This window comes from Fopius arisanus, unplaced genomic scaffold, assembly GCF_000806365.1.
Source record: "Fopius arisanus strain USDA-PBARC FA_bdor unplaced genomic scaffold, ASM80636v1 scaffold00034, whole genome shotgun sequence".
NCBI classification, from domain to species: domain Eukaryota; kingdom Metazoa; phylum Arthropoda; class Insecta; order Hymenoptera; family Braconidae; genus Fopius; species Fopius arisanus.
In genome coordinates this window covers 1,181,122-1,193,196 of record NW_011887773.1, presented here as the reverse complement: position 1 = coordinate 1,193,196, position 12,075 = coordinate 1,181,122, and the positions used below count along the sequence as shown (strand labels likewise).

Here is a 12,075-nt window from a genome sequence, read left to right as displayed (position 1 = left end):
CCAAAATCCTCGAAGTCCCTAATTCAATTTATCTCAGATCCCGGATTTTTATTTCAAATCTACCGCGCAGCGCGCCGCCATCTTGCCGCGCAGTGGATTTGGAGGGAGCGCCACAAGATGGCGCGGTGGCTCAAAATGTCGGATGGAAGCGGATGTTTTCATGACGATATCCACATTTTCCGTGCATTCCCATCAGAATAAGCAGCGGCTGGAAGATGCCGCAAGGTTCTCTGGGTACACAGAGGGAGCCATATTTTTCCAATATCAGTTACGCGAAAACAGCGCACGTATAGGCATTGGGGCCACAAACTGGGATGGGATTTTTATCGGTTACTTGGCAGCGATACACTTTAGTACGTGTTTGAGGCATTCGTGGGGCCCAGTCTGTGGTGGCCTTGACGTGTGAATCCCGTGTTGTTAATAATAATCACGCGTGTGTTTATATGAAAATAATCTGAATTTTGTCAAGTGTGTGTTTCACGCGGTGGATGTGAAAAAAAAAATAAAAAAATAAAATAAAGAGAAAAAGTGGAAGGAAGAAGTCAAGAGAGAAAAAAAAAAATTGTCGAGCGCTGGCCCGCGCAGGTGTTCGGAATCCTAGGGTTAGTTTTTAACTAAAAAAAAATCCATCGAGTTTGAATACCCGGTGAGAAATTCCAGTGATTTTATATTGTTACATCGGTTTTTTTTTTTCCAGTGATAGTGATGGTATAAATGGTAATTGTTGTGGAAATTACAGTGTCGGTTATTCGGCTGCTGTGACAATGACACAGACGTCATAACACGACACTCTTTTATTCGTCTGATTGTCATCACCACACGATAAATTAATGGATTATTTATCGAGTCCTGAATACCAGTAAATATTTATGTTCGTCTTGCAGTGACTGTTCGTTGAAATCGCGAGTGTAAAGTCCTTTTTTTATTTCATAAATTAATTTTATTTATTGAAAATTTGGGGATGACAATTGTTGTCTCTGGTGAAGTGTTGAGTGATTTAAAAAATGTCGATTGAATCGACAAATCGCGAGTGAAGTTTTTCAATGGAGTCATTTGTTTTTATTTATTTTTTTAAAAGTGAATTATTGGGTGACAGTTTTGGATGTGTTTTAGCCCCACGATAATCAGTGGGGAAATTGAATTTTAGGGGAAGAACGTTTTAACGTATTTAATGTGCATTATTTGCGTGTGTAATGTCAACGGGATTTGTTAATCACCACTCAGTTCGTACATATGCATCCAATGCACGGTACAAGCTGTTACGCCATAGGTAAATACATTTATTTCATTCGTGACCCTATTTTTTATTTTTCATTCTCATCCTCTTTTTTTTTTATTCCAGTGTCCTCTAACCTCATCGTGTTACATTTGTTTGTCTCGTCATACACCGTTGTCTCTCGCGTGTGTAGAAATTCTCGTTACCGTTTTATCTCTGTAGATGATTTAGCTCATGCGGTTGAACTGTCAACTTGATCGAACATGACCTTGCCCCAGCTCTCAATCCACCGTAACGTAATATTCACGGATTATAATCCAACGGAAATTGTAAACAATATTTTTTTATTGAATCATCAACTCCCACTGGTAATTAATTCCTCCGGTCTGATGATTGAAACATTTTGATGGGTTAACTCTTGGAATAGTTGCTGCAATGACAGAAGTCAATTTCGATTTATTCTTTTTATTTTCTCTCATCGTCAATGGAGAATTCAATTTTTCATCTGCTCTCGAGGATTTAGGGGTGACTCATATCGATAAATATTGGGAAATAATGCGGAATATTTCTCGTGATAATCCAATACAAATTGTTAATAATAATTCAATTAAATCCTCAACTCCCACTGGTAATTAATCATTTTATCTCAATGATTGAAATATTTTGCCTTGTGTTAAACTATTAGAATTTTTATTCCGATCGGATATTTCCTCAATGAAAAATTAATATCAATTGATTAATATTTTCCCGGATTTTCTCCTCGCTTTCATGAATTAATACATATTAATCGGCATTCGAATTTTCATCATACATAATATATGTTCAGGACCCGTTTCGAGTATTGAGTGATAGCTCGAGGGCATCGTGAAATCAAAAGAGAAAGCGCGAACGAAACTCGTAAAATTCGAAGAGCAACAGTTGAGAAAAATATTCCACGCCAGAAATTAAATTAAATTAACTATAATTGTGTAAATAACAGAGATCAATAATGCAGGTTTATTCCACATCCTCAACTAGATCAGTGTCCATAAACAAAATTGTGAGTCAGTGGAATGAATTTGTAAAACCTTTTCGCCTTTCGATCCTCTTCTGCTCTTTTTCATTATTTTATCCCTCGTATTCCTATCCTTGAGCTGCTCATCAGTCATTTTTATCTCCAATAAAAATGTTTTCTAGTATTAACTCTTCATGATACATCTCTTCCATTGATAAACATTACAAATTAACACGAGAGGAAAAAATTGAGGTGCCACCAAATGATATAGAGTGAAAATCTATTGAGATCGTGACCATTTATTTTTTTGGACGTGCAATATGCAATTAGTACAATTATCAATAATTAATGATTAATATTGTAATTGTAATTTCAATAACACAAATATTTGGTTTCATGGAACAATTTCGTTGACTCGGAAACACTTGTGAATTGCTGAATGAATTTTGATAATTTACTTGAAGAGTATTTTAGGTGTGATTGGAATAAAAAATGATGGATTGAATTTTCAGAGGATGCCTCAGGGGCTAGTGGAGGGTCGGTGGTGTGCGCTGTGTGTTCCAGTGATGTCGGTGACGCGGCGGCTTGCACTGCTGGACCTGGACAATGGCCGGCAAGCCTGAGCATCAAATTTCTCACCCAGCTCCCCCGAATCACGTACATCAACAGTCACATTATCAACAGCATTATCAATCAAACAATACCAGCAGTTGTACAAATCAATCAAATCAATCAAATCAATCAGCCATCGATCGACAAAATCCTGACGATTCTCGTGTACTTGTTTACGTACCAACTGATAATTTTACATCATATTCAACATCAGTAGATGATAATACCGATGGACTGTACCAGAGTAATCATCAGGCAAATTATCCAGGTATTGTCGTACCTCAGGTTGATAACACCATTGGATACAAAACAAATTACAGAATTGATAGTGAATCAATAGGTAATGATCTGGAGACTGATGGTGATGCTGAGAGTGATTGTTGTTTGAAGACAATTGATATTAATTGCGGTTTAAATGGTGGACGGGGATCGGAATTGTCCCAGGAGGATGAGGATTTTGGTAGGAATTATCGTGGTGATCTGAATATCGGTGATATTGGGGCGACTGGTTCGCCCAGCAATACGGAAAAAATAGATTTGGGAAATTTGAGTATAACCGGTAGTCTTGGGAGCGCTAGAAGCCCAGCACACAGTGATGCTGACAGTTTGAGTGGTACCAGTGATTCTGGTGTTGTTGCAACAGCATCATCAACGAGATCAGCGCTCCCAAGTAGCGCTGTTGGTAATGAATCCGATGAGAAGAATTATACATCCCAGTACCAGTTGCACACCAATGTATACACCAATTATCCTAGACATTGTTCCGTTAATAATGGCATTTATCAAGGTGTAATTGATGGTAATAAGGTGGATGATGCTGGCAAGGTGAATCGGGCTAATGGTGAATTGGAACAGCTAAATCGTTGTTGTATTGGTAATGAACGTGGTTGTGATTCGGTTAGATCTGATACCGGTGAATCGGCTTACAGCAGCAGTTTGAGCAGTCCCGAGTGTCAGAGTTTACTCTCGTGTGATAATAACGTCAACATTGGTGTTTCTGTGCAGCAGGCTGCGCGTTTAGTGACACAAGTTAATGTCGGTAATAGCAACAATGTTGCGCTGACTATGAACGGTTGTGTGGTGCAGCAGCAGCAGCAGCTACAACAGGCGTCAATTGCGGCACCTCGCGGATGGAAGAGGATATGCACCAACGGGGTCATCATTTATATCAGGTTTGTCAATCGTTTATTCATAATTATTCATAATTATTGTAGCATCATATTTTATTAGAGTTTAAGATAAATTATATCGCGTAAACCGATCGATCAATCGGTCAATCGATTTGATTTTTTTCCGCATTCCCTCCCACGGTAGATATTCCACGTTTTTTTTTTTCTTGAACCTGTCGAGCCGTTGATTTTAAAAAAATATAATCGGTAAAACTCTCTTTGAACACGTGTTAAATCCCTTGAACTCAAATAATTTATAACTTTTAAACTATTTTCAAGTATTCACTATGAAATTTTCAACAAAAAATTTAATCAATTATTAATTATCATTTAACGTGAGGATTTAAAATGAGGAATGTCCGGAGGACTTTTGTATATCTTAAAATTGGATTATCTCTTTGAGCATCAGATATACATCAGAAGCTCAGGTCGATGTGTCGACCCATCTCGTTTCACTCAATTACCTAATACGATGGAGTTTTATTGATGATAAAGAGATTGGAAGATGAGACGGAATGACTGCTTGCCCATACCGCCCACAATATCAATTTCCAAAAGAACTTGACTCGAAATACGGCACGATTTGTTGAACTTTCCAAGTTTGTACTGGTGGATTTAGTTTGAGGCACGCCCCGATGGATCTAAAGTTCAAGGGTGTTGGGCCGACGCGGTTCGGTTACGACGAGCGTTTCGGGTCGCACCAAATTCGTACCCTAAAAGGTTTCTCCACCTCTGACGGATCTTGCCCCCCCTCGCCCTTCCACCTTACCACCCTTTTAGGCTTCACGATCCTAATATCAACTTTAGCTTGAGTGAAACTTCCCCGGTGTTTCGTCAGGATTGGACTACATGCCCCGTCCTGTATTCCCATGAGATGTCTTTCCCCACATTTTTAGCCTCTTACACGAGAAATCGACACCGAACGTGAATATTTTTTTTAAGATACGATATTAGCAAATTGTGCATGAGTTGTTTATGTAATAATTCGATTTACCCGTCTAACAGTTTTATGATTAGTTGAATTGAAAATTCATTGGGGCAAAGGAAAAATAATTATTAGGGAACAAGAGTTTTCAATGTTTTTATTGATTTACTTTCTCTCGGGGATATAAAAATATTTTTATTCCATCGCATCCTTGGAATGACGTAAATCTGAATATTTCTGTGGACGTCATATTACGAGAGCATTTCACAGATTATTTTCGACACTCGGGGTACTTAAGAGCCAAAAAGAAGAGACTATTGTACGTGATGTTTGGTAGTTTTGGGGTTGACATTTGCATATACTCGAGACCCTTGAATGAATGGCAGAAGTTGTAGCGTTTGAAAAGCGGATCAGACACTTTTAGGCTACTGTAGGGCGGGAAGGAAAGGGCCTACAGACCTGACGGGGTTTAGCAGGCAATCCCCCAAAATAGCGCTACGAAAAATATGAAAGAAAATATCAACTTTGTTCCCCCATCTTCTTTGAATGTTACACGTGTGACCCTATAACCTCACTTTTCTGATTCACTGAAACATTCACCCTCGCTATTCAATCTTCAAATCTTTCAATTCCTCCATTTCCTCTCCTCATAGAACTAACATGATTGCTATTTACGATAAAAGACACGATAAAAACGAAAAACTCATGTTTGTCGGAACAAAAAACAAGCGCCATGTGCACTTTTTTTATTTTTGCTCTTACACGAAATTGTTTTCATAAAAATTTGATGTTTCCATAAAAATTTGAAATTCTGGTGATTTTTTTTTCGTTTGTATCCCTTCGGTTTTCTGAGTTGAAGTTTCTTCTCGTGAGTTTTACCGCAATTTTTCGGGATTTTAAACTTTACTTGGCCGATACACTACCGCGTATCCAAATATGAGGCGCGACATGGACTTGAAATAAAAAATAACTAAAATTAGACATCGAATGGTTTTTTAGTTTAGTTTTTATTTGAAAAATTAGCGCGATGTGTGGAAAACCATTAGGAAATTCGTAATTTTGGGAGCCTAGCAAAAAAATCTACCCAAAAAGCGTCAGCGCAGACTTTCTAAAAATTCACCGAAAATTCGGCTTCAGAGGATGTAATTGAGATAAAATATAATTCAATTACTCATTATTACTCATTAGTTTTGCGGGAAAAATTATGCTAACAAATGATTTTATCTCTCGGAAAATCGAATGGTTCCAAAATTTTCTTTTCGCGCATGAGTTAGAGGAGTGAAAATGGCGCAGTGTTTTTCTTTGATCTACGAGTTTCGGTGGGAAAGCGACTGGAATGGCAAATCCGTGGTTTTGTGTAACTCGATATCGCGAGGTTCACGAGAAATGGATCCCCGTACCTCTGAATTTTTCCTTTGTGAAAAGGAAATTGAAGGGGGCGCCACTTTGGAAATTTAACCTCTCAACAAGAAAAAGGGCAACGGCTTGGCATATTGCTGTCGTTTTGTGTACCCGTGGGTCTTTCTGACGCATTAGGAAGTCTGACCTGATCCTCTCGTTCTCTCTCGCTGTCTCTTTATTTTCTCTACCTAAGTCTCGTTAAAACGATCTTTTCCGCTTCAACGGGAAACGGCGGGTGGCTAAAGTCACGGTTTAAATGCCGTTTAAAGGGCTAGACACGGGATAATAAAGAGAATTGCGTTGACTTGTCATAAAACTTTTTTTTTCTACTCGTAAATTCTGACCGGGGATCAGGAGTGGCTATTTTGTAATTTTAGAGAAAACTTTTGAGATCGAGAGGATTTTTTTTTTATTTTGCATTTTTCATGGGTCCGGGCATTAACCGAAAGGAATAATCACTTGGAAAACAAAAAAATTCGTGACCAGGGATTGAATCAGGGCTATTTTTTTATTATTAGTAAATTATTTATTTTTTTTTGTTTTTTTTAATGTTTTAATTTTGTTTTAGTATTTTAAAAAAATTAAATATTGTTTATTTTTAAATTGATTTTTTTAAGAGAAAGTTGAAAGTCTCAAGGAAATTATTGCTCGAATTTTGTAAATTTTTCGTCATTATGTGCGGAAAAGTAACTTTTCCGCACACTGTGAAGAAATAATCTATTTCGTAACAAGTGTAGAAAGTGATTTTTTATGTGCCTTCGGCTGGCGCTACCAGCGCCTGACCCACGAAAAATGACTTTCCCGCACTTGTTCGAAAATCTCCTATTTCGTTTGTTCCGTATCATACAGTTCTGGAAATAGAGAATTACAAGAATTATAAAAAAAATTAATTGATTCATAAAATATTGCAAAAAGTTGCAATGTTTTTTTACTTGAAAATTCCAGATGTAATTTTCCAACCGTGCGGTGTATTCGACTTTTTTTTCGTCATGAGACATTAGTCCAATCATTGATTTATGATGGTGTGTCGTAAATACCGACGGTAATGTACGACCATGACCGCAGTACCAGCTTCCTCCTCCCACCCCATTCTCTATTTATGTCTTTTTTCTTTTCCCTTAAGGAGGATTCTTTGATTTATACTACCTATTGACGACAATTCCCAGGTTCTCCCTCACTCCCCCATGTTTTTCTCAACATTGCGTCACCATTTTGCGCACATTGTCCTCTGGAGTTTTCTACGCATTCCCCTATATCCGAGCAGACGTTGTGTGTGGGGTTTTTATTATCCTTTTTTTCTCTCTTTTATTTGTCCTTTCTATCGTCTTTTTCACGACTTCTTTTCGCCCGGGGAACTCCCCTATTATTTTTATTTACCAAGGGGCCCTTTCTTGGCACTTGTGCTGGGTTTTAACATCGTAAACACATCACACCGAAATCTAGTGTTATAAATTTTTATACCAGTGGATGTTTTTTTCTGGAAAATTTCTCGGTGTTCAGAGGAAATTTCACTTGTGTCGCTGGAAAAACTGATTAATTCCAGAACGAATCGGATTTTTTGGGGGAAACAGTTGTAATTTTACAGTTTCCAGGAATTTTTCATCTACACTGGAAATTTATTTCGAAATGCCCGAAAATTTTGAGGAATGAGAACTCCAAGGTCAATTGCCTGAATTTTTTTAATTTCTATTAATTCGTGTTGTAAAATTTTATTTATATAAAATTGAAAAAATTCATTAATTTTCTGGGGAATCCCCCAGGAGTTGATTTTTGAAAATTTTTTTTTTTATGGAAATTTTGTAGTTTCCATGAATTTCTAGCGTGAACATGACAATTTGTTTTAATATTCCCCGGAAATTTACTGGAATTGAAACTTCAAGGTCATTATTGTTTGGATTTCTCAAACCTCCATTAATTTTCATTGCGCAATCTGATTTACACAGTGTAGAGAAAATCGACGAAATTCCCTTGAAATTCCATTGAATTCCATTCTGAAATTCCGGGAAATCCACAATTGAATATTCAAAAATCATAAAAAAAATCTCGACAAAACATAAATTTCCGTTCAATTACCCCATGAATATTTCCAAAATTGTTTAAAAAATCCAATTCAGCTAAATAAACAATCGGAAATCTCAAGAAGATTTATAAATTTTCAATTGTCATTATTTAAACCCGTGGACTTGTATTGAATATCCAGTAAAATTTCACCCTCGGTTATTTCAATTTTTTTCCAACCGTACATTCAGATGTGCAGTATTTCAGTGGTATTCAATTCCTATCGCTTATTCCCCTTTTTTTATTCCTCCAAAGATAAGCCCTCGAGAAGAGGAATAATCGACAGACAGGAATAAAAAAAAATGTCGCTAACTCGTTGGGGAGTTGTGGGCTATCAATAACGTCGAGAATAATGACAACAATCGTTAACCGAAAGAAATATCAAACGAAAATAATATCCACAAGGAATTGTGTGTTGAGAAAAAATTGATAAATTCTTCACGGAATTTTTTTGCACTTTTTCTAATTTCCATCAGAATTTTCCCATTTTCCTGAAATTGAGATCAAGGACATGACAAAATCACAATATTTATTTGATTATTTGTTCCAAATTTCTGAATTTCAAACAGTAGAATTTTTAATTTTAGCTAATTTCTTTTCAATTCGCTAATTGGATGATTGGCTGATTTCTTTTCAATTATCCCATGAATATTTCCTAGATAATATACTGATTATTTTCCGAATAATTTGTCTCTTATCATATTAACGTATTAACCGGTGATTGAAATTGACAGATTGAATTTAATTATATTATTCATCAAGTGAAATATCTTTTCTAATCTTTCCAAATCTCTTTTTTTAGTTGAAATATCTTTTCTCATTTTTTGAATATAGACTCCGTCTCATGATGCAATTCTATCGGCTGAAATTTGAAGGAAAAAAATAATCCCCCGAGTACAACTCGAGCTTCGAAATTAATCGGATATTTCCCTCTAGGTTCCCTGGAAACAAACGATCCTGTCAAGTTCTCCAGAAAAATTACTCGCCCTTTGCACTCCTGATTTTTTAACCTGAAAAATAAAAAAAAATTTTCAGCCAGACTCGAAAATTCTATAACTCGGGTTTAGGTTTTAAAATAAAAATAAATGAAATGATGTCGATTGTTGGGCCCTCATTACGCAAATCCGATAATTAATTACTCACTGTTCACTGATAAATGACTCGTCGGATCGTTTAGCTAAATCGTAACGTCACGAAAATCGTTACAGGTGCATCATGGCGTGACTAAGCTGTTAATTTTCCGCAGTTGCGCAACTCTTTTTCCTCTCACATCATCTCAATACACAAGTCTTTGTGCTAGTCTTCGTTTTCATCAGATTGTTTTCCTTTTTTCTCGGAATTATTCACCATTATCTTTTCATTTTTTTCATTTCCACTCGTTCTCGTGACATTAGTCCTCCAGATGTGTGATAGTCTATTGCGCGTCAAGTCGATTGACATCAGTTCATAACAGTGAGGGACAGAATATCTGTATTTATAATAGACCAAACGGGAACGTCGTAAAACTTCTTCAACTCGCACTGGTATTAAACGCCATTATGCCCTTGACCAAGATCACAAGTTGATGCGCGATGTGGAGGGGACAAAAAAATGATGAAGAGAAAAAAAAAATCGTCGCGGTATTTACATGCAAATTTATTCATTGACGGATGATAGAAGAGCGCGCTTCAAACAAGCCTGACATTGTTTAAGGCTGTCACACCGGTTTTCATTTTTGTCTCCATTTTGCCGGATCAATTCCGGAAATTTTTCGCATCCTGCGACTCCATTGATTATTTCACCACAGGCTCATCCGGAATTTAAAACATTGAAAAATATTCCAGGAATTGTATAGATCACGTTTTTTTTTTTTTCAGAAATTCACGTTTTAGAAAATTGAGGGAATTCGGACAATTTTGGTAAATAGATTCTTGTATATTGAGAAGGAAATCATGAAATTCCAGATTTCACTGAAAATTTCATGTAATTTGACAGTGAATATTAATATTGCATTGAAAATTAAAATTAATTGAAAAATGCTTGTGTCCTTGACATGAGATTTTACTGAATTTTCAGGAGAATCTGTAATTTCGTGACTTTCCGGTGCCTAAATCGGGTTCAAGGTCATTCTAAAAATTGATAAGCACAAATATATGGAGTTGGCCGTTATATAAATATTTTTTTTCATGTACCACATGATTTTCGACCATCTGGAATTTCCCGGAATTTTCACTAAAACCTGAAATTCCATATTTTTTTCCTTCATAAATCAGGTGAGGTGTAATTGCTGTAGAAATAAACGATCAATAATTCTCAGAATTTCATTTGATTTCATGTAGTGCACGTGCATTGTGAAAATATCGGGTAGACTTGTGGCGTAATGCGCAAGCGAGCGACTAGTGTGCTGTTGATCCGGGTTCAATTCCCGGCTACCTAGATGCGTATGATTTTTTTCTGTCAAAATCTGTCAAAATAATTGATCGCATCTGCCCAATGATGACAATAAATTGTGGAATTGATTCAGTCAGAGTCAAACTTGCAGCTGGGGGCGTACAAGCTGGGTACAAGATATTCCTTGGAATTTCAGTTACCAACAGTTGATAAAGTCCCGGGAAGGTCTGAGATTAAGTTGAAATGACGTTCTAGACGGACGAGCTCGTAATTGGGCTGCGGTGATACCAGAAAGAGCGGTACAATGCGGATAATTGTTGACCTGGGAAGCTTGAGGGCTGAGGTTGTCCGATTGGTACCGATGAAACGTCCCGCAACTGGCAATTTGAGTATAATCTGCAAGCCACGTTCATGGCATTCAAGCACGTGGAACTCAATTCAGACTAATCTGACTCTGACTGGAATCCAGAATAACTGAGGGCTATTTTTTTTTTCTCTCTTAAAAAATAGGAGAATTAAGTGGATTGCCGGAAAACATGATGCAATGATAAATAATTTTTACTTGTTATTCAATATTTGATCTGTTTTGTCTGTTTTCTCTCTTTATCCGCAAATATTTACATTTAGCGATAAAAAATATGTGTCTTGATGTCGGTGAGTTTTTACGACTTTTTACCGTGGGGCATTCATTGGGGAAGTAATCAATCATGAAAATTAATGATGAAACAAACAAATGGAATCTATTTTTTCGCATTTAAGATAAAAAATGAGCAAAAAGCGCGTAGATAAAGGGGGAATAAACGCTCAAATCGTTTGTCTCTTTATCTGTCCCATCTACATGAGAAAAATACTAAAAAATTGTGTTTATCCGAGCGATTTCTTACCACCACCTATCGCATCCTCAATTCACTATGGGAAAATTCATTGTTCGCGCAATTAACAAAAAAACTTGGCCAGAACATCCATCCATCGTTGAATTCTTCTTGGCAGTCACACTGAAAATGGTCGAACGTTATTTAACAATTCAAATATTCCCTCTGGAGATTTCAATCTCTCACTGTCCCGTCAGCAAAGTAGCAATTCTCGGTGCCATTGTTTCAGTAATTGACTGAAACCTTCGAAACGGAAAACCCAGAGTTTATCTTTCAACATCCGGTCGTTACATTTCAATTATCCGTGAATTACAGAAATAGCAGTGTACAATTAATCATTGTTTTTTTTATCTAGTTTGTTCTTTTAACTATTCTCAAAACATGTCTGTTTCACTGCTGACCAATATTTCAAGTATAAATTGAAAAAAAAAATCGGTTAACAATTTTTCAAATAAATG

At 36.6% G+C, this 12,075-nt stretch overlaps 1 protein-coding gene across 4 annotated transcripts in view; it reads left to right on the top strand.

Moving 5' to 3' along the window:
• Positions 1 to 288: 288 nt before the first annotated feature.
• Positions 289 to 12,075, top strand: part of LOC105266006 (uncharacterized) — a 250,214-nt gene continuing 238,427 nt past the window's right edge. For all 4 annotated transcript variants that reach the window (XM_011303877.1, XM_011303879.1, XM_011303878.1 and 1 more), the window contains exons 1-2: positions 289 to 1,270; positions 2,723 to 3,994. In XM_011303877.1, the coding sequence (XP_011302179.1) occupies positions 2,817 to 3,994 (1,178 nt within the window). In that variant the 5' untranslated portion in view covers positions 289 to 1,270; positions 2,723 to 2,816. The remainder of the gene's footprint in view (positions 1,271 to 2,722; positions 3,995 to 12,075) is intronic.